Raw genomic sequence first — 23,700 nt, 5'->3', positions numbered from 1 at the left:
AGAGCTTGTATACCTTGAGGAGCAAAAACATATCATCTAAGTTGTCATAAGGCTTACAGCCTAGAGTAAGAGAGAATTCAGTCAGATAATCATACAGATTTGTGTATATTTTGTGTGATTTTGTTTGTAATTATAGAATTACAAACCAGATAGAGGTCTGAAAGAAATGAACATATGTAATGAAGGAACTGATCTAGGTGATCAAGGAAGTAAAGGTAAAACTAATATTTGGAAGTTTTATATATGTTAGGATGGTGAGGGTGAAGGACAGTTCCTGGTGAAGGAAGCTGAATGTTTCTCCCCTCAGGATGGTACAATCAGAAAACTGAAAGAAAGCTGGTAGCCTGGAGTATAATTGATGGAGGAGTTGGGGATTTGGTGAGGTTGGAGAGGTAAGCAGGCCAAGCATGGCTATTTAAGCCACCTTCAAGATTTTGGTTTTTATCATGGAGCAAATCTATTAGAGATTTATGATCATTATAGGTTGGATAGTAGTAGTATAATTGAATTAATTTGCGGTGATGCAGTGGCTGTATCATAAAGACGAGATTAAAAGGCAACTAGTGTAAACATGGGAAAATAAATTAAGAAACCATTACTATAGTCTAAGAAACTGCTAATTTAAAGATGGTAGTGCTAATGTAAGGATGGTAGGCAGATAGTGTGAGGTTAAGGGAGCCATGTGTCAGCTGAAATTGATAGAATATTGGTGGAAAATTAAAATATGGGACACGAGAAAGCTCTCAGGAAGATCTTTAGGCTTCTTACTTATAAGTTTAGGTGCATTCTTTTGCCATTCATTGAAATTGGGGACTTTTTAGGACAAGAAGAAAGAGTCTTAGTTAAATAGAATTCAAGGTGCTTTTGAATATTTTAATAGAGATCATTGATGTTGACAGGATAGAGATTAAAGTTATGTGGTAGAGATATAGTTTTTGCAATATATGTAGTAATCGCAGAATCAGCAATGATAAGATTCTGAGGAACAAAATGTTATAAATTGAGAAAAAAAGGGTTGTCTAGAATTAAACTTTCAGCCTACAGGTCAGACTATTGTGTGACCAAAGAGGAGGAAACTCAGAAAAGTCCATTCTTTTATTTCACTGTTACCCTACAGTAGTGCCATAAGTTTTCCCAAATCCAAATACCTATATCTAACAATTCCCAAATCAAGACTTAAGATATATACATTTTAACTATAAAATCTGGAAGATGCAGAGCAATATGAAAATAATTACCATCCCCATCCCATAATCTATAGTTGTTAATATTACGGTGTATTTTCTCATATTTTTTTCTCTGTATATAAACCCATGTCTTTTGATCATTCCTCCAAGTCAGAAAGAGTAATAAGAATCCAGTTGAAGCAGGAACTAAAGTTCTACCATTACTTACTGTTGTTATTTATATTATTTTCATGGTGTAGAAATTTAATATTGGTGTCCACATGATTCTATTATTAGTCAATTCTCTAAAAAATATTTTAGTCTCTAAAATTATCCATTGTCACTTTGATATAATTAGGCAATTTGTATGGAAATGGCCTTTGGCTACTTCCCATATTTTAACTGTAGTAGTTGGTCATTTTCAAAAATTGTGCTTTATGGACCTCATTTTCTTCTTTTACTTAATCTGTTAATAACTTTGCTTTTTCTCTGTCTACTAGGACTTTTTCTGTGAATTTAGTGAACAATCACCTTGTGTTCTTTCAAGATCTTTGTTACAAGTAAGTTTCATTTAGTTTCAAAATAACTATATTAAACATTAAATTATATGTATTGATTGTTTTATTGACTGATAAACCAAAGGAAGATGCTTTAAAAGGATATTCCACAGTTAGCATTATATTTTTTAATAGAATTATTGACTTAGATTATTAGATACTAATCAAAAATCACATGCTGGGCATAAAACAAGCCTGAAATAATTTTAAAATTTTAATATGTGGAAATCATACAAAAACAACTTTCTGACCATTTTAGAAGTACTAAAGTAGTAATGAGTAAGAGGAAATATCTAGAAAGATCTCCAAATATTTAGAAATTAAGCAACACACTTGTAAATAACTCATAGGTCAAAGACAAAGTTGTAAGAGAAATTAAAATATTTGGAACTAAATGAAAATAAAAATATAGCCTCAAAATCTGTAGGATACAAGTTAAGCAATTTTCATTGGAAATTTGTAGCATTAAATGTTAAGAAAAAAGAGATCTGGTGTTAGTGATTTAAGTTTTCACTTTAAGAAACTAGAAAAGGAACAAATTACAGCAAGTGGAAGGAAGAAAGTAACAAAGGTAAGAACAAGAATCAGTAAAATCTGAAATACAAAAACAGTTGAGAAAACCAATGCAATCAAAAGCAGATTCTTTGAAAAAATATCAATAAGGTTGATGAACCTTTAACTAGATAGAATAATAAGGAAAAGAGAAAAGACACAAAATGATTAACATCAGGAATGAGAGGTGATATCACTGTAGACACTTTGCACATTAAAAGAATAATATGGGAATATTATACATAACTCTTAGTCCATAATTCCAAAACTTAGATAAAATGTCTCTCTTCAGAAACACTACCAAAACTCATTCAAGAAGATATAGATAATTTGAATAATCCTTTGTCTATTGAACAGATTGAATTCACAGATTAAAAAAAAAAACATTCACCAGTGAAGACCCAGGCCAATTTTATATAGTCCCTTACAGAAAATAGAAGAGACAAGAACAATCAATACATGAGGCCAGCATTAACTTAGCACTAAAACCAAACATTTCAAACAATAAAGCTATAGACCATTTTTTGTGTGTGTGAACACAGACAAAAAAGAAATCTTCAACAAAATATTAGCAAATTTATCCAGAAGTACATAAAAAGAGATAATTAGATCATGACCAAATGGAGTTTTATACCAGAAATGCAAGGCTGATTCAGTGTTTGAAAGTAAGTGTAATTCACCATACAATCTAGTCTTTAAAGCATTTGACAGGATTCAGCATACATTTATTATTGAAAACTGAGCAAAACTAGGAATAGAAGAGAACTTGATAAAGAGCATATACAAAAAAACCTACATCTAACATTATACTTAATGTATAAGACTATTGTTTTCCTCCTGAGCCAATGTAATAAGACAAGGGGAAAAAAAGGCACACAGATTAGAAAGGAAGAAATCATAGTGTCTATCTACACAATAGGACTTTTCTATGTATAATGCCAAAGAATCTATAAAGAATTTTCTAGAACTGATGGCTGAGTTTAATGAAATCATATTCTATGAGGTCAAATATATATATAAAATCCTATTCCTGCATGCTGAGAAATTATAACACACTGTTCAAAGAAATCCAAGAACTTAAAAAAAAATGGAGAAATAAATGTGTTTATGGAGTATAACAACTGTGTGTATGTGTGTGTAAGGTACTGGGGATCAAACCCAGGGCCTCACACATGCATCAACCTACATCCCCAGCGCAAGACTGATATTTTAGTGTGATCCCCAAATTGATCTATAAACTCGGAGCAGTCTCAGTCAAAATTACAGCACAAATGTTTGTAGCTTTCAAGAATCTGATTTTAAAATTTATATGGAAAGGCAAAGAACTAGAACAACAAAAAGAAAAATTCAAAAGGAAAAAAACAAAAGAAAATGGGAGAACTTACTCTATGTGACTAGAAATGTAATATTGACAAAATGATAGAAATAACTTTTTTGTGTGGAAGCTAGGGGAAAGTTCTCTTTTTAAAAAGTCCTCTTTTTAAAAAATTGCTCCTTATTATATAGTTTCGTAGTACATAATCCTTTATTGATTGACTACTGTGGTCAAGTAATTGATCAGTAATATGATTAATTAATTTTTGACAAAGGTACAATGGTAATTCAGTGGAGAAGTTATGGCCTTTTCAACAAAAATGGAAAAAGAACACTTTGGACAGTCATAAAAAATAACATAAAATACATCAAAAACCTAAATATAAAACCCAAAGCTATAAAATTTTTAAAAGAAAGGATAGAGTCAAGCATCATAGCATCTTGTAATCCCATTTTGTAATCTCACACATGCATCAACCCACCATACCTGTAATCCCAGCATCTTGGAGGCTAAGGCTGGAGGAGATTCAGTTTGAGGCAGGCCTCAGCAACTTAGCAAGACCCTGTCTCACAGTGTTGCAAGGGGTGGTGAGCAACCTAGGAGGCTGAGGCAGGAGAATAGCAAGGACAGTCTTAGCTGTGTATTGAAGCCCTAAGCAATTTATCAAGATCTTGTCTCAAAATTTAAAAAAAGTAAAAGAGGGTGGAGATATAGCTTTGTGGTGTAGCACCCCTGGGTTCAATACCTAGTACTCTAGTACTCTGATTGATAGATAGATAGATATAGAGGAAGGATAGGAGAAAATCTTTGTGTGGGGAGAACAACAGTTCTGAGATATGACATCAGAAGCATAATTGATGAAGAATTAAAAACTTTTTTACTATACAAGATACTGTTAAAAAATGAAAATGAAAAATGAGATGATACAGAGTAGTAGAAAATCATGTCTGACAAAGGATTGTATCTAGAACACATAAAAGAACTCTTAATAAGCTTAGCATAAGAAAACAGACAACCTAATTCTAAAAATGAGTGAAAAATTTGAAATTCAGTATGAAAAGATATTCAACATCATTAGTGTTAAGGAAATACAAATTAAATCACAGTGAAATACTACCCACCTTTTACATTATCTTAATATAAAAAAAAAAAATTCGACCATAACAAGTGCTGGCACAAGGGTACATTGGTGTTGGAAATGTGAAGTGGTTTAGCTACTTGGAAAACAGTTCATCAGATTCTTATAAAATTAAGCATGCAAAGTCCTAGTTGATTCCCTAAGAGAAGTGAAATCTGACATTCTCCCAAAAACCGCTGTTTAGAGCTATTTTGTTTTTGAACATCAATAACAGAGACAATGCAAATGTTCTTAAGCTGGGCAATGGATAAAGATACTGTGGTAAATACACACAGTGGAATACTGCTCAGAAATACAAAGGAATAAAGTATTGATACACTCACTAATGGAGATGAACCTCATTGGCATCAAAGAAGCCAGTTTCAGAGACATCCTGATTTAATCTTACTGACATTTTAGAAATGATGAAACAATGGAGTTGGAGAATAGATCAGTGGTTACTAGGGATTTGGGATGGGATGAGGTCTTGATTTCAAAGGGATCACATGAGGGAATATTTGGGATATGATGTAATTGTTCTGTACCTTGATTGTAAAACTAAACAACTATGCATTTGTGAATTCTAGAACTGTACAACGTATGAACTTTAATTTATGTAAATTAAAAATAAAATGAGTATTAGGAAATTAAAGAAGTTCTGGTATATTAAACATTAAAACACTGAGATTATTAATGGAAGGAAATTAAACACAAACTTATAAATATATGTTTTTTTATTTTTACAAAGTTTGTGTGTATTAGCATTTTTAGCATGTGTATGGCCCTGGATTTGATCACCAGTGCCTCAAAAAAGTGATCAAATAACTTAATATTTTTAGCCATTAAATATTTTGTAACTTATGGAGCCCTCATGTATGGGTTCATTTGACATATCCTTAGTACTGTCAACAATACTCACTGTGGATTCAGTGATTTATAAAAGTTTTCCACCAATTTTTATATTTTAATTGCTTGTATTTTGTAGTATTTAAAGGTAATATTCTTATGTCTCAGTAATGTCAACTTGTTTGGCAGCATTACTAATACATATAAAATTTATTTTAAGACCACATTCCTCGTGGATAATAAAAAGGTCTTTGGAACTCATCTCATGCAAGATATGGTGAAAGATGCACTTCGGTCTTTTGTCAGTCCTCCGGTGCTTTCCCCCAAGTAAGTGTTATAAGACAATTTATAATGTATGTATTTTTTTAAAAAAAGTCAAAGTTCTCTGCACTCCTTCTTTACAGACAAAATATAAAAATAGTTTGGAATGTAGTCTCTATATAAAAATAACTCAAATCTTGTTAAAATAAACTCATCTCTGCCACATACTGTTTAAATTAAAATTAAGGTTATTATGATGTTGACAACAGGAGTTATTCAGTAATTTGTCTTGGACTGTTTGTGCAAGGCACTGTTATAGACTTTGGGAAGTAATTATAAAAATAAGATATCTCTTTTTGATCTGAGTCTAGATAAAAATTAAAAGTAGATAATTGATCTTTAAATGATTATCTCGTAGTCATTGTTCTGGAAACATGTTGTCATAAGAAACTGGGAAAGGATGGCTTGTAGGAAAAAAAATCATCATTTGAGTTCACGTTTTAAGAAATGAGGAGGGCTTTTCTGATGGGGAGAGAGGAACTGAGTCATTTTTATTTCTTAACAACAACAAAAGCCCAGCATCTGCAGAGGCATGAGAGTATGAAATATATTTTAAGAACAATTAGTAGTTCAGCCTTCTTACCAGCAATTTTTTGAATAAATTATGCCAATATTATGTGAAACTCTGGTAGCTTATTGTCTTAGGTTGGATTCCCTGGAAACAGACCCTGAGACTAAGATTTATGTGAATGTATTTTAGGAAATAATCCCAGGAAAAGCTGGCAGGGTTGTGAACAAGTGGAATCATCAAGTGCACTCCATAGATAGTAACTTTGGTTTAGTACTGTAGGGGCCTTTGAAAAACAGTGTGGTTGAAAACCTCAGAGTTGTCCTTCTCAGGGATAAGGGAGCTTGAGAATTTAGCCCCTATTCCCATTGGTAAGGACTGTCCCTGGAAGGATATACAGTGTTGGTTACATTGCCGTTTCATTTGAAATAAAAGCGATGATCCTTATGATTGGGCCTATAAGATTTGGTGTGCTTACGTCTAGGTCTTTCCTGCCAGTTCTCTGACTTTCTCTCCTCCCCTCCCTTACTGGCCTCCTTGCTATTCTTGGAACATGTGGGAACTCTTTTACTCTCAAGTCTTTGCAGAGGGTGGAGGGTAGGAGGGGGCATTTTCCTTAGAAATAAGGTATGAGTGACTCTTAGAAAACCCCTTGGTTGACACCCAGATGTCAAACTTCAATCCTGGAGTGTCACCTCAGTGAGAGCTGTTTAAAAATTGGAATCTCCACCTCCAATCCATTTCTGTTTTCTATAAAATTTTTTTATGCTTTATAATTAACTTTTTATTATGTTTGTTTTCTATTTTTCTTTCTCTCTATTCCCCCAGTTAGAATATAAACTCCACAAACGCAAGGCAGGTATTTTTGGCTATTCTATTAAAATATCCAGATGTTTTCACTGATGTGTCATAAATGCTAGAATGGTGTCTGGCATGTAGTAAGCATACAGTAAATACTTGTTGAACAAATGAATGGGAGGTAGGTGATAAGGGAATTTGGAATAAGATATGAGTGACTCTTGAAGGTTCTGGTAAGGTTTGGTTTTTATTTTGTGAGCAGTGAGGAACTATCATTAGACTGTTTTTGTCATTATATTTTAAGTTTTTGTGGATTGCTTTTTAAAATCTTTTAAATCTAAAAACCTTACTTTAAAAAAATTTTTTTCCTCCACCTTTTTTATTGCTGCATTATAGTTGTACGTAATGGGTGATGTTAACGTATTTGTACATGCACTTCAATATAACAGTATAATTTAGCCAGTATTCCTCCCCATCACTTCTCCCTCACCCTGCCACACTCCCCTCCTTTATTTTTATTCCACTTAAAGATAAGTGATAGCTGGGCATGGTGATGTTCATCTATAAACCCAGCTACTTGGGAAGCTGAGGCAGGAGAATTGCAAGTTTGAAGCCAGCCTGGGCAATTTAGCAAGACTCTGTCTCAAAATATAAACTAAAAAGGGCTGAGGATGTAGTTCAGTGGGAGAGCGCCCCTGGACTTAATACCCAATAATGCAAAAAACAAAAAAATGGAGAGAGAAAAAGAGAGATACATGGTAGCCTTGCATCCCAAATTACCTGATGTAGATATAACAAATTTTTTTAATGGCTCCCAGATATTTCATAAAATGAATATAGTCTAAGGGAATAGGGTTACTGGGTGAAGAAACCTGTGTAGTTTTAATTTTAACAGATATTTCCAGAATTTCTTTTTTAAAAAGATTGTAACAATTTCTATTCCTACCAGCAGTATGAAAAAGTATACTTTCCATATACATCATGAACAGCAGAAGGTATTAATCATTACTTTTAATTTTTTTCTGTGTGTTGAGTAATTTGAGCTCAGGTATACTATTTATTGGTACTTCCAATTTTTTAATAAGTTGCTTAAAGTTTGCCCATTAGCTTTGTTAAGTAATTTATTTTTTGGCATATTTCTAAGAGTTCTTTGTATATTATAGGAAGTTAATTCTTTTTATTATCCCCTGATAGGCATTATGGATTTTTTTTTTTCCTTAATCTATTTTACCACATCAAAACTTCTACTTTCTGTATGGCCATTTTTGTCTGCTTTTTTTGTTGTTGAGGTAAATAATTCTCCTCAACTCATAGGTTATCCTTTTCAGCACTTAAATCTTCTTCCAAAGATTTTTCTGGTTTTTATTATCCTTCTGAAATATTTTCCTGTAGTAGAAATGAAAATAGAAGTGCAACTTTATTGCATGCTTGATAGCCCTTTGAGTGAAGCAGAAACCATTTTTCTACTCTTGTTATAATGATATCTTTATATTACTTCTAAATACCTTACATATTGGGATTTATTTAAGTTCCAGTGATATATTCTTTGAAAAAAACAATCGTGCCTTTCTCTGAAGGTTTAATATCTGTTATATATTCCTGCACTAATTCTTTTTCAGGACTCTTTTGGTACTTGTTTGGTATTTTTATTCTTCCATAAAAATGTTAAGGATAATTTTGTGCAGGCTTTTTAAAAACCTAGAATTCTTATTGGAATTAAATATTAATTTTAAGAGTTCTCATTTTTATGCTATTAAATCTTACAATCAAATGGCATAGTATTATTTTCATTTGTTTTCTTCATGTGGATCCTATGTGTTTCTTGATAAATCCTAGGTAGTACCTAGGATTTTTTCCTCCTTTTCTTTTTTGCTATTGACTGCTGTTGCTGTTGTGATAATTGAAATTTCTTTCCTACGAGATAATTTCATCCTTTATTTTATACTGTACATTAGTTATTTCATTTTGTTTCTTTGTTTTCTAGATGCTAAAACAAAATCAAATATACAGTGGTCATAGCAAACTTGAACATCATGTTAATGGAAATAATCTTTTGCTTTTGTAATAGTTGTCATTGTTACTTTTTACATCTTTCTTTTAAAGTAGTTATTTTTTTAATAATGAGATATTTAAGATTGATTATTTTGTTTATGATTCAACTTATTTCAGTAGGAAGTAATATTTGTATTGATATCTTTCTACAGATATTATAACATTTTTGTTTTTCCTTTTATGTAATCCAAGAGTCACTTTTAAGTATATTTAATTTTCAAGTAAAAACTTTTGGGTTAATGTTTTGTTTTTTCTGATTTTACCCAGTTATAAAATCTAGTTGACTTTATTTATTGTATGATTGAGTGCATGCCTGATTTTAATGTCTATTACACATATAAGAAAAGAAAATTTTGTCTTAGAATGCAAAGTTTGATTGAGTTTGTTATGCAGTTTTTATCTACCTAATTCCAAACAACATAGGGTATGCATACATTATATACACGCACATACACTTTCAAATAAAACAAATTACCAAAATTTATAGAGTTCTCCTTGTATTCTTAATTGTTTTGCTTCATGCTTGTAACTGCTGTTTGGTGCATATGATTTTTATATACATATATATAAGTTGTCTGTAGATACAATATCTTTATTTTATTTTTATGTGGTGTTGAGGATTGAACCCAGCGCCTCATGTTTGCTAGGCAAGCTCTCTACCACTGAGCTACCACCCTAGCCCTGGTGCATGTGATTTTAAATTATTATGCTGACCTTGTCAGTTGTGCCTTTTATTGTTATACACTGTCCCTGTACCATGTTTAGTGCTTTCAACCATAAGTACCACCTTATTTCATGTTAATATTGCTATTGCTACTTTGTCTTCTTTTTTTTTTTTTTAAATATGTTTTTAGTTGTCAGTGGACCTTTATTCTAATTATTTGTTTGTTTATATGTGGTGTTAAGAATTGAACCCAGTGCCTCACACCTGCCAGGCAACATTGAGCCATGCCCCAGCCCCTCTTCTCTATTTAAAATAGGTCTGGCATCTCATTGTTCATTCCTTTTTCTTTAAATCATCTTCTATCATCATTTTAATGGGTTTCTTTTACATGGTTTTCAACTGGGTTTTGTTTTCAATTTTTACTACTTCAATCTGTTAAAAGTAGAATTCAACCTATTCATTGAAATAGATTATTTCATTTTCTTTCTTTCTCCTAATCTTATTTACTGTGTAATTTTCTTTTCTCTTACATTTTTATGTTTTGATCCAGTTTTGATTAAGTTTCTTTTTTTCTTCTTAATTTGAAAGTTCTTCTACATATTTCTTTTCTGTAGGTGGTTATACTGCTGTTTTGGACTAAATGCTTGTGACTCCTGAAAACTCATGTGTTACCACCATCACCTTCAGTGTGGTGGTACTTGGAAATAGGGCATTTGGGAGTTAATTAGGTTTAGATGAAGTCAAGAGGGTAAAGCATTTATAATGAAATTATTGTCTTTATAAAAAGAGAAAGGGTTTAGAGGGCATGGGCTAGCACTTCCCCATCCCATATGAAGACACAGAGAAAAGACAGCTAATAGTTCTCTGCAAGCCAGAAAGATGGTACTCATCAAGAATCCTTCTTTGCTGGGCCAGGCCTAGTACACAATCTGTAATACCAGTGACTGGGGAAACTAAGGCAAAAGGATCCCAAGTTCAGAGGCAGCCTGGGCTACTTAATACTAGAGACCTTGTCTCAAAATAAAAAATAAGAAGGGCTGGAGATAATGTTGCACAGTATCTCTGAGTGGTTCAGTCCTGGAGATAATGTCGCACAGTATCTCTGGGTGGTTCAGTCCCTAGTACAAAAACAGTAATAACAACAACAAAAAGTGGGGTGGGGAAGGGGCGAAGAAAGAAAGAAAACCTTCCTTAGCTGGCTCCTTGATTTTGGAGGTAGTGATATTTGTACATGAGTGAACTGAAAGAGTGAACCATGTGCAACCCAGAGGGCAGAACTTTCTGAGAAGTCCCAGTATAGGGCTGGGATTGGGTATAAAGAACTAAATTAAATTGTTAAGGGCTGGCTAGTGTTGTAGCTCAGTGATAGAGCGCTTGCCTAGTGTTTTGTGAGGCACCAAGTTTGATTCTCAGCACCACATATAAATAAATAAATTAAATAAAGATCCATTGACAACTAAAAAAAAAAAGAAAAAAGAATTTTCAAACTTTGTTTTAGGACCCCTTTATATTCTTAAGAAATATAATTAAGGAACCAGATAGCTTTTGTTTATATTGGTTGTATCTACTAACAAGGTACTATTTTAGAAATTAAAATGATACTTTAAATTTTCTAATTCATTTTAAAAATAATACTCAATCTGGTACATATTAACATAATATTTTTATGGAAAGCACTTTATTCTAAGAAAAATTGATGAGAAAAGTGGCAGTGTTTTTTACATTTTTGCAAATCTCTTCCGTGTTTCTTATTAGAAAATAGCTGCATTATCTTTCCTGCTTCTGCTTTCCATCTGCTATGGTATCACATGCCATGAGCCTGTGCAAACTCCATTGTATACTTGTGAGAGAATAAATGCAGAAAGCAGATAAGGTCTTAATAGTACTTAGATCTTGTATTCTCCCTTGCAAGTGTCTCAAGGCCACCCCACCACCAGGGGAAATAGGGGTTGTACTTTGGGAGCTGCTGACTCAAATTTCAAATCTCTGCCTTTCCCTAGCTTTTCAGTCTAGAGGTTACCATGATATGATAATTTATGTGTATCTTTCCTGTGAATGCTTGTGTACTTTCAGCAAATGTGTGTGTCCATAGCAATACTCTAGTTTTATCTGTTTTTAAATTCTGTCACATTGTATATATTTTTCTTCTACCTGTTTTTTTCTTTCCATGTTGGGATTTTTATACCTGTCCAAGTTGATCCATGCAAACCTATTTGAATTAACTAAAATAAACCCTTTGAATATATTTTAGTTTATTTTCCATTGGTCTACAATGAGATATTTTTTGTTGTTTCTAATTTATCATTATTAAAATTGTGCTATAGTGAACATCTTTGAATATCTCTTTGTGCATATAGAATATATACTTAGAAGTAGAATTCTGGATCATCAAGCCTGTGCATCTGCAATTTTATTTGGCCAAATTACTTTCCAAAGTAATTCAACCAATTTGTATGCTGGGCAACAGTGTGTAGAGTGCTCATTTTCTTACAATATATGCTTTGGCATTATGAAACTTTTAATTTTGACCATTTTTGATGTATGTGAAATAGTATCTAACTGGGAATATACCTCAGTGGTAGAACACATGTTTAAGCATGGAAAGACGCTCAGGGTTCAATCTCCAGGACCCTCCTCCATCCCCTCCTGCTCCCCCCAAAAAATATCTAATCCATTTAATTTGCATTTCACCTTTTCTTTTTAATAGTCCTTCTAGCTCTTTGATTACATATTGTCACTTTTAATTAATTATCATTTAGATGAAATTGTAGTTGATCTTCATAGTTTGGGATTCTATATTTGCAAACTTACCTACTCACTATAATTTATTTGTAACCCATAATTTATTTGCACTGCTTTCACCATCTTTACAGATGTGTGCAGACAGGGAACACATACAGAGCAGCACATTCTGAAGTCCAATAGACAACTCTATTTTCTTGTTTCAGATCACATGCTATAAACACTTCTATTTACTGCTACATTTTCCATGTGGTTGTGACTTTTGTGTTTTTTTCACTATTTAAAATGATCCCATCCATTGTGGCATGCTTTCTAACCTTCCTTAGCATAAGAAAGTGATGAAATGCCTTATGGAGAAAATACATGTATAAATAAGCTTCACTTAGACATGCTGTATTATAGTGCTGTTGGGCCATAAATTCAATGTGTCTTTAAACAGAAATATGCATAAACCAAAGCTATATATTGTTTACTTTATGATAAGAGTGTGACCAGAGGCTCATACATACCTAACCCAGTGTTTCCTCTGGGATAATAGTCTAATTCATTGTCCTTGGCAGTTTTATAGAACATAACTACCATGAATAATGAGTATTGATTATATGGCAAAATTCATTGTGTGGTAGCCATAGCTCTTTTTCTTCTGTTTTTAAAATTCTGGGGTAACAGATAAGAAATCTTATGGGCTGAGAATGTAGCTCCAGGGTAGATTGCTTACCTAGCATGCACAAGCCCAGGGTAGGTTTAATCCCTAGCACCTTATTAAGAAAAGGAAAAAAAAAAAAAAAAATCTAATGCTGATGTGATTCTCTTTTTCCTGTGTTTTGAAACTTCCTTCTGGAGCATTGTTTCTTAAGTTTCTCTTTAAGAATTCAGGAGTTTTGCCAGAATATTCATGTATGATTTTCTGTTAATTGTATTGGAATTCAGTCATTAAGGTATAAAAGTCTCCCAAACAGATCCTTTTCCCTGTTATTACATTCTTAATTATTGCCTTCATCTGTTTCTTTTTTCTTTCTTTCTTTTTTTTAGAAATCTTGGTATTCTAGGTCTTCTAGATCTACTGAATATTTAAACTTGAAAATCATTATTTTTTAGATCCAGAAAGTTGTTTTAAGTGCTTTATTTTCATCTTAAGTAATTTTCTTACTTTGATATTAAAGATATAAGGAACCTTTCAGTATTTTTTAATTCCATCAATTCCTTGTTCCTTTTTTTTTTTTTCCTCTCTAGTCTGCTAGGTACACTGTCATTTTCTGTTACATTATTATGGCTGTTAATTTTGAGGCTCTTCGCAGAGTGCTTACTTGTGGTAAAAATGAATAGCAAGTTGTCAACACTGATCTCTGTAAGAATATATATATTTTTTTAATCTTCCTATCTGTTCAACCTCCAGCTCCCTCAAGGTCAAGAAACAGGTACCTTGGAGACTGCTCCAGGAAGGTATTAATCAGAATTGTTAACTGAAACAAGGAACACAGCAAGAAAACTACTTTGTAAAGACAGAACATAAGGTGTCAGAGGGATGAATTGATGAATTGGTGGAAATTTATAGTCTGTGGTTGGAAATGGGGATACATTTTGAAAGAATTGGGAGACTCTGTTTTCTTTGTGGCTATTATCAGGAGCGTAGTCCATGTGGATATCAGTTGTAGGAAAATATATGGTTTTGAAGTGGGTTCGTGGAAAAGTGGGACTTTGGTTTTTCCTTTTCTCTTTGCTAGTTTGATCTTATTAGATTGAACTTAGATTGTCCAAATTTAGAACTAAAGAAATTGGAAATACCATACACTTAATCTGCACAACATAGTAATAGTGAAATGTTTCTTAATCTAATGCTAACATTCTGTAACTTGGTAATTTTTCTGGTTCTGTTTTCTACTTTTCCCTCCCTCTCTGTTAATAGCACACACCGTAATCACTGCTTCTTTTATCTAAGCCAGATAGTTTGATGTTAATGATGTGAATATTCTCTTACAGATGCTGCCTATATAATAATCACCAGGCTAAGGACTGTATTGACTCCTTTGTTACTCACTGTGTTCGGGTAAGATCTATAATTTGGATTGTTGTGATGGATGCTCTAAAAATTTTGGGACATAAGCCCTTTAATGTTATTAATTTATGAATTTTTATTATATATTCTTCACATTCAGTGAATAAATTTTAAAAATGCTGTCTCCTCTTAACACCTGAGTATTAACACTTGACTTTATAATCTGTAGCCCTCTTGTCTGGTTGTTAGATCCAGAGGAAGCCTAGGATGGCCTCTCACTGCAACCTGAGGGGCCACAGGCTCCCAGCTGGGAAAACGGCATTTGTTCCTAATTTTTTTTGTTTTAAATGAACATAGAAATTTACTTTTTTTGACCTTATAAGATTTACAACATTCTTATATACTGCATACTACCTTAGTGAAAACAGGATTTTATTAAAATTAATCTAGACAAGGTCATAAACTCTTTTTTTCCAAGCCTCAGATAATTAGGAAAAATGCAAACCTTGTAGTAGATTAAATTATTCAAAACAATTTTTTAGATTTAATTTTATAAGCATATCTCTTAGAGAACTCAACCAGGTAACTCTTTGGGGCCTAATTTCGTTTAACAAATATGTATAGCAATGCAATGTGGTGTGGCAAAAGAACAAATTGGTAGAAGATCAGATTTAATTTTTATCACTAACATTTTATCAGGCACATTGCTTTTAAACTTCTTGCTCTTTAAAGAATAAGATGCTAACTCAGGTTTGCTATCTCTTATTTGAAATGCCTGGGACCTGAATTGTTTCTATTTTTGAATTTTTTCAGATTTTAGAATATTTCCATAGACTTTATGAATTAATAAGTATCCCTAATCTAAAAATCCACAATGCTCCAAAATCTGAAACTTTTTGAGCATCATGTCAACATTCAAAAAGTTTTGGATTTTGAGTTTTCAGATTAGAGATGTTCAGCCTGTACCTCCTCTGTACCTCTCTTTGGGTAGTTGATCAGAGGAGATATAAAATTTACTCTTCAGAGATCTTACTCATATTTTTAAAATCAGAGCATTCTGCCACACATGTCTACCATATGATTAGTGAAATGTTATTTTATGAGAGCACTATATAAGGAGAATAGAAAAACCTTACAGTTTATACACATGGGCCATTACTCAAACCATATAATTGTTAGGTATTCTGTTGTATTTAAAGTCGTACAGAAACTTCAGCTTTGAACGCTAGATTTTGGAATAAAATAAACAAATGAAATTATCCTCTTGAAATTTCAGGAAGATATCTCAAGATTGAAGGAAGATATTTTTGTCATTTGAAAACAAGTTTCACCAGCAGCCACTTTTTTCTTTTGTTTTTTCTTCCCACATTTTTTAAATTGCTGCATTATAGTCATACATAATGATGGGATTTGTTGTTTCATGCTCATACATGAACACACTATAACAGTATAATTTCATCCTTTTTTCTAGTTATTGATAAATTCTGGTGTTACATTCTTTAAAAACTAGCACCTGTGTAGGCATGATTCTTAAAATACTCAGCATTTTTTCCCCTGAAGCCAGATTTTAAGAACGTGGAATGTTGATTCTCTCGTGTAAGGAGATGCCACATTGGTTGTTAACAAATTATATGTGTATTACAGCCATTTTGTAGTCTTATTCAGATCCATGGACATAACAGAGCTCGGCAGAGAGATAAGCTTGGTCATATTCTTGAGGAATTTGCTACCTTGCAGGATGAGGTAAGAGCCAAGTTGCCCTTTTTTTCAAAAATTAATTCTCACACTTTGCCTAGATTTTCAAAAACAATTCTTTGGAACAATAGTTTATATATTTAATTTTTCACTATATGAAGGTTCTAGGAAGAAACAACAATAATCCAAGCTGATAAACAATTTATTTCTTTGATAATGAGGATAAATTTTGAAATATTATAGACAACTATGATTTTATAGCAAGTTGACATAATAAAAATTTGTTAATTTTTAAGTTATTTTGTGGGAGCAGTGATATTTATTGACAGTATGTGTAAAGACCTTAAGTCAACTATTTGTATTTTGTTATTTAAAATGGGTGTCTCTTAATTAAGGAAGTACTTAAGTAAATGTTACCTTTGTGAAATGAGAACTTTGCATATAAATCTAACTAAAAATGCATTTCAAAGTAGGATCTTTGGGTAATGAGATTTTAAGTTCTCTTATTACATTAAAAAAACTCAATGTTATGATATTTTGACAGGCAGAGAAGGTTGATGCAGCACTTCACACTATGCTGTTGAAACAAGAACCCCAAAGGCAACATTTGGCTTGTTTAGGAACCTGGGTCCTTTACCATAACCTTCGAATTATGATACAGTATCTTCTAAGTGGCTTTGAATTGGAACTCTATAGCATGCATGAGTACTATTACATATACTGGTAAGAGAACAGTTTGAGTTAAAATTGGTGGATGGAGTGTATAAGATCTGAGAGAGCATCTGTAAAATAGTGTAATATCAGAGTACTCATTCATTTAATACAGTTTAGATGTAGGACAGTTGGAAAAATGGCTGTTGAAAATTAGAGCTGCATCAATTTGAATGTCTCTATTGCTGTAACATTTTACAAATGTTTTCCCATCCATTTGAATATTTATGTAAAAATCAATAAAAGTGGCCCCTAAGTAAATATATTAATTGAAGATCTTTTATTTATTTTTATGAAGAAAACTCATTTTGCCCTGACTTAAGAGCACTTAAGTAGTGGCTGTGGATGTACTTGATGGGGTGAAAGTTCACAGTGGAACCAGGTCTTATTTCTCCTGGGAAGAAATCACAGCCAGAATGATCACTAAGAACATAACTGTTTCATGCTCTGGCCCTGAAACTTAGTGTTTTAACTCTGGAGTTGATGAGGGATGATCTTCAGGAGATTAGTTCTTCCCTTTCATTGGAGGACATAATAAAGAAACTTACTAAGACAGTGTGTGTTGGCATTATCTTAGGCATGACAAAGCTGTCATAGAAAATAATTTTAAGAACATTGAGTGTTAATGAATTCAGGTATCTTGAACCAGTCCTAGTCTGGCAAAGTATGGAAATAATTAACATTACCAGTTACCTGTGTTGCTCATCACAAACACCTAAACTTGGTAAACTTTACATTTCGCCTTTTAAAAATCTATTTGAATTTATTTAATTTAAAAAATATTCTTTGGAGTCACTGCTCTGAAGAAGAAAAATAATTTTTTTCTACTGTTATCATTAGCAGCAAGGAATTTTAACAGAACTCTCGGTTATGAAACTTGAATTTGAATATTGACTGTTATAATAAGAGAATAATTTACTTGTTATATTTTTCAACATTTATATAGATAATACCAACTAACCCATGCTACTTGGAATACATTTTGTTATTAGCTCATAGTAGATATTCCTCTTGATTTTTGTAGAGGAATGGGCTCAAATTCCTTTCTTTGTGCATGAGGTACCTACTTGGAAGCTTTTGCTCTTGTTTTCTCAGATGAAAGTATAATTTTTTTTTCTCAAAGAATTGGGATCTTAATTCAGCAAATGAATGGTAAATATACCATTAAAATTTATAAGCAGATTCATACCTTACTAACAAAAGAAATGTTAATTTTGCCTATAAGTACTCCTGTGGCCTTCATGTACTGACCTGCTTTTTGACTTCAAATTTAGGTTGGACTTCTATATTTTCCAAAATAATCTGTTGTTGTTCATGAATGTGATCCCCAAAGCATGTTGACCCTTTTCAAATGAACAGTAGAAACAGTGATTCTTCATTGTTAACATGCACCATAGTCACTTAGTGAGCTTAATCCCTAGAGTTCCTAGGTTAGTAAGTGTAGCATAGGACCCAATTTTTTCTCCTAATTAATTCAGAGGTGACACTGCTGTGGATCCACAGGTGGCAATTTGAAAATCATTGGTTTAGATAATTATATGTTAATTTTGAAAAAGCACTTTGTAAAAAGCTCATGGAAGTACCTGATGTTTGAGAAGAAAGGCCTGAATCCTGTCTGTTTCTCCCTTGATTCATCTGTCCTTCGATTAAATAATTTAGAGATAGAAGGCACCATTAATTTTTCAGATTTAAGATAGAGGAGATACATACATATACATAAAATCTCCTCAGATTTTATATTGTAGAGGAGAAAAATATTTCATTTGTATTTGTATCCGTAAAAGGATACTATAACAAATGCTTTTCTTTCTTTTTATGGTATTGGGGATTAAACCTGGGGCACTGTATCACTGAACTACATCCCAGACATTTCTATTTTTTGAGAGTCACCCAAAGTTGTCCAGCTGGCTTCGAACTTGTGAGCTTCCTGCCATAGCTGGAATTACAGGCATGTACCACCACACCCCCCCAATAAATGCTTTTCTTAAATCGAGTGCCAGGAGTTATTTTCCCTTCATATGAAATGAGATGCTTTTTTTTTATCAGATAAAATTACATTCCCTTTTTCCTTTAGCTTAAACACAATAGTTGGTTTAGCTTCACAATATAATACTAAGTCATTCCATTTGTCTTTATACTAGTTTCTGTTTTACTTTAAAATATTTTGTTTTATATGGGTTTTAGTATTGTAAACTGCCTTACATTTTTCTAGAAAATATTGAAAATAGGCTCAAACTTGATCATGAAGTTTCTTATAAATCTTTTATTTTCACTTACTGTAGTTTGTTTATTATTGAGTATATAACAAAAGATATATTCATATCCCAGGTTGGTTACTTCTCAGGCTTGGTTTGTTTAAAATTCTGAAAAATTAAGTATGTGGTAGAATATTCTATTTTGCACTTATTGACTAAACTCAACTAAGTTAGAAGCCTAAATGTTTTTATGTTTTTAGAATGGTATTGTGTAATACCAGTAATTTTATGTCATTTTCTGAATTTCTTTGTTTCACTTGCTTTGCTTGCTTTTATAATTTGTAGGTAAAAAAAATTTTTTTCTTAATAGACCTAGATGAAAAGTGTCCTGATAATAAAAACAATTTAGTGGGCATTCATTTGTTTTATGTATGTACATATTTATCAAAAAGTTATACTCTTTATGTATGATGTGTCAAAGTACATTCTACTGTAATGTATAACTAGAACAAATTTTAAAGAAAAAAGTTATATAAAATGTGAAAAGAGGAAGTCAGTCAGTTTTAATAAGGTCATTTCTTTCTTTTTCTTTTTTTTTGGGGGGACCAGGGATTGAACCCAGGTGTGCTTAACCGCTGAGCCACATCCTTAGCCCTTTTTATTTTCTTTTTATTTATATATATTTGTATGTGTATATAATGTATGTATGTGTATGTGTATGTGTATATGTGTGTGTGTGTGTGTGTGTGTGTGTGTGTGTGTGTGTGTGTATCTCCCCCCAAGACAGGATCTCTCCAAATTGCTTAGAGCCTCCCTAAGCTGCTGGCTTTGAACTTGTGATCCTCTTGCCTCAGCCTCCCAAGCCACTGGGATTACAGGTGTGCACCACCAGGCCCAGCTTAATGCTTATTTCTTATAAAACCTAATCTATTATTGAATATGGTCATCAGTTGCCATAAAACCTTAAAGCATTATAAAACTATATATTTGGGACTGAAGGTATACAGTCAGTGGTAAAGCATGTGCTTAGTATGTATGAGGCCCTGGGTTCTATCCCTAAGGTAAAATAAATAAATTAATAAAAACTATCCATTATTACTAATACATGTGTTGATAAAGCTATCTAATTTAGACGTGTACTGTTAACTGATGTTTTTGTGTCCTTCAAGGTACCTCTCTGAATTCCTTTATGCGTGGTTGATGTCAACATTGAGTCGTGCTGATGGTTCACAGATGGCAGAGGAAAGGATAATGGAAGAACAGCAGAAAGGTCGTAGCAGTAAAAAAACAAAGAAAAAAAAGAAAGGTGCTGTGGACTTCTTTTCAACTTACTAAAGAACAGTGGAGTGTACTTTTAACAAAGAAATAGATGGAAAGCTCCTTGTGAATCGTAATGAGTGAATTAGTCATTATATTTTAGTTCTTCATCCCTTCAGAGATTAAAAGGTAGAAACTGAGCCCCAGTAATAGTGATTAAGCCCTTTTGTTTCCTTTCCTTGCTTTCCTTTTATTTCTTTGCTGTTCCATGTATCAGGAGATGTTGTATCAGGAAATATCCACATGGAGTTTTCAGGCCAAATAGGTTAGGGAACAAGATATGGGCAGAGCCAGAGGGCTTAAAAGGGAGATAGTTTTACAGCTAGGCACAGGAAGGTAGCACAGAACTCCTGTGGCATAGTCCAAGAACCACGAGGAAAGAGAAGTATTTTAAAGGGACTGCATAGATCACTTATGGGCAGATATCACTATAATCATAAAATACTACTTTGTGTTTCCTTGGGATTTAAGCAGTTTGTGTTGGTTATTGAATTCATGGGTTTCCCTGTATTAACAGGTTAAGTCTCTGGTGAATTCAGAAAGGTTTAAATTACTTCATACTAGAATTTTACAGCTATAAAATTATTGTTAGATTTTCAGTTGTATTATTTGCAAACTTTGGTCTCAAACCAAAATTTAGTCTATGGGAGCAAAATGAAGTTTAAATTTAATAAACAAGCTGAAAGATCTTTTAAAATTAAATTTTGTCCTACAATAACATAAGAGGAAGAGAGGAAAGGAATATAGAAGATTTTTTATTTTCTCTATAATTACAGTTCGTCCATTGAGCCGAGAGATCACAATGAGCCAGGCATATCAGAACATGTGTGCTGGAATGTTTAAAGTAAGTTGTTGAAGTATATTGTTGTTATGCAGTCTATTTAAAATGAACTCTTTTCATGATTCTTTCCAGGTTCTAGTTTGACTTTTATTTTACTTTACCCCTTTGCTTAAAGGTTATTCTTTTTCAAGTCTAGTTGTTTTCAAGAAGCATTTGAACCCTGCTGTCAGACATTTTATAAAGTATATTGGTCCTTGTTTCATCCATGGCCAAGTTAATGTCTGACGGTCCAATTGACATATGTGTAAAACAGGTAGTACAAGAAAGAAGAGCTTACTTCCCATAAACAAGAAAACTTTCATGGATGTGATGGATTTGGGTATTTTTTAGGAGTGTGTTAGTATGTTAGGAACAATGAATGGCATAAGCAAAAGCAGGAATTTTTCAGGAGACAGTGAGTCAAACTTTTTAAGTTGTTTTTGGCAACTCCAGAAATAATTTGAAGCAACTAAAATGCATAAAGCAGAACCAGGTTCAGTGATACACACCTATAATCCCAGCAACTCTAGACACTGAAGCCTCAACTTAGCGAGTCCCTGAGACCCTGTTTCAAAATAAAAACCAGGCTGAAGATGCAGTTCAGTGGTAAAACACCCCTGCATTCCAATGCATGGAACATAAAATAAGAGTGAATAATAAGTCAGTTTTTCCTCTTCCTGTTTGACTTCTGAGCCATGAATCGTTTCAAATGTATATAGACCGCCATTTGTTTACAGTATTATTGAAGATGTTTACTTTTTCATATTGCTTTTCTTTTCTTCAGACCATGGTAGCATTTGACATGGATGGTAAAGTACGCAAACCCAAGTTCGAACTTGATAGTGAACAAGTTCGATATGAGCACAGGTTTGCTCCATTCAACAGTGTGATGACCCCACCGCCAGTGCACTACCTACAGTTCAAGGTGAACCTACTTGGTGAAATCTTTATGCAGTCTAATCTTAGACTTTCTTAGAGATGTACTGTTCATACTTAACCAGCTTGTTTTAAAATAGGTAGTCAAACACTGTATCATTGGGACAGATAATGAAAACAGCAGTTTTAAATAGTGTGAAAATTATTTGGTTTTCTTGGATATATGAATCATATTACCAGTTAATTAAATTATGAAATAATATATGATAGTATATTGAGGTTGAAAAATAAATTACCTAGGGAAAAATAACAGGAGATGTGTTGTATATTTGCTTCAGTATTTTTGTATGAATGGATACTCAATGTAGAATTCCATAATAGTTTAAAATGATACTTTACATTAAATATACTTTGAGTAATATTCTCCCCTCTTTTTAGGAAATGTCTGACCTCAATAAATATAGCCCTCCTCCTCAGTCACCAGAACTGTATGTGGCAGCTAGTAAGCACTTTCAGCAGGCAAAAATGATTTTGGAAAATATCCCCAACCCAGACCATGAGGTAAGACTGGATTCTAGGGGGGTAAGCTTGTAGGAAATAATATATCTTACTACCGTGTGAACGTTATATCACACAATCATATCACACAGACTGTAATTTTTTTGCCAAGGATTTCAAATAGCTTTGCCAGCCTAACCTTAAGTCTTAAATATGAAAAATGATGTGGCCATTTATCACAGGAACATTATTTAACCTGACCATTTAACGGCTATTACTTTTAAAGACTTTATTTTAAGCTGTCAGAATAAACTTTGAAAATAAGTACAATATAAAGTTTCAGGCTTCTGATATTTTAGTAATTTACTATATTCCTAACTTTATTGAGATACATTTACTCTATAAAAGTTTCCTTTAATGGGTACAAGTACATATGTGCACAAACAAGAACTGAGGGAGTGAGTGATGAATGTAAGAGTATTTGCTATAGCAGGGTATTTCTAAAAGCAAAAACAATGGAAGAAACTTAAGCATTCATCAGCCAGGAGTCTGATAAATAATGACATATCTATTTATTGGAATATTAGACAACTTTAAGAAAGATCTTTATGTGCTGTAATGGAGTGTTCTTCAGAATGTAATGTTTAAAAAGGTGCAGGACAGTATGTTGTATACTGCCATTTCAATCAAAAGGGGGTGAAAACTATGTATGCAAGTATTTTCTTATGTTAGTATATAATATCTTTCGAAAGATAATTATTGATGATGTGTTTGACTTAAGAGAGCTGATTGCCTTGAATGAGAGATGGGCTAGGATATAGTTCATTGGTAAAGCATTTTTCTTACATGTGCAAGGAGGCCCTGAATTTGATCCCCAGTGCCAGAAAAATGAGACAGGAGAGAGATTTTTGTTGGGGGGAGGGGTGCTAGGGATGAAACTCAGGAGAACTTTTA

At 32.8% G+C, this 23,700-nt stretch overlaps 1 protein-coding gene across 3 annotated transcripts in view; it reads left to right on the top strand.

The window, feature by feature from the left end:
- Positions 1-23,700, top strand: part of Naa35 (N-alpha-acetyltransferase 35, NatC auxiliary subunit) — a 118,839-nt gene that overhangs the window by 91,866 nt on the left and 3,273 nt on the right. For all 3 annotated transcript variants that reach the window (XM_027920586.3, XM_071600502.1, XM_027920587.3), the window contains exons 13-21: positions 1,667-1,726; positions 5,774-5,880; positions 14,619-14,685; positions 16,279-16,377; positions 16,874-17,052; positions 20,405-20,541; positions 21,329-21,396; positions 22,157-22,297; positions 22,687-22,809. In XM_027920586.3, the coding sequence (XP_027776387.1) occupies positions 1,667-1,726; positions 5,774-5,880; positions 14,619-14,685; positions 16,279-16,377; positions 16,874-17,052; positions 20,405-20,541; positions 21,329-21,396; positions 22,157-22,297; positions 22,687-22,809 (981 nt within the window). The remainder of the gene's footprint in view (positions 1-1,666; positions 1,727-5,773; positions 5,881-14,618; positions 14,686-16,278; positions 16,378-16,873; positions 17,053-20,404; positions 20,542-21,328; positions 21,397-22,156; positions 22,298-22,686; positions 22,810-23,700) is intronic.

The sequence above is a fragment of the Marmota flaviventris genome, chromosome 13 (genome assembly GCF_047511675.1).
Source record: "Marmota flaviventris isolate mMarFla1 chromosome 13, mMarFla1.hap1, whole genome shotgun sequence".
Taxonomy (NCBI): Eukaryota; Metazoa; Chordata; class Mammalia; order Rodentia; family Sciuridae; genus Marmota; species Marmota flaviventris.
The sequence above is the reverse complement of the archived record's forward strand: the minus strand, read 5'-3'. Positions and strand labels throughout refer to the sequence as shown.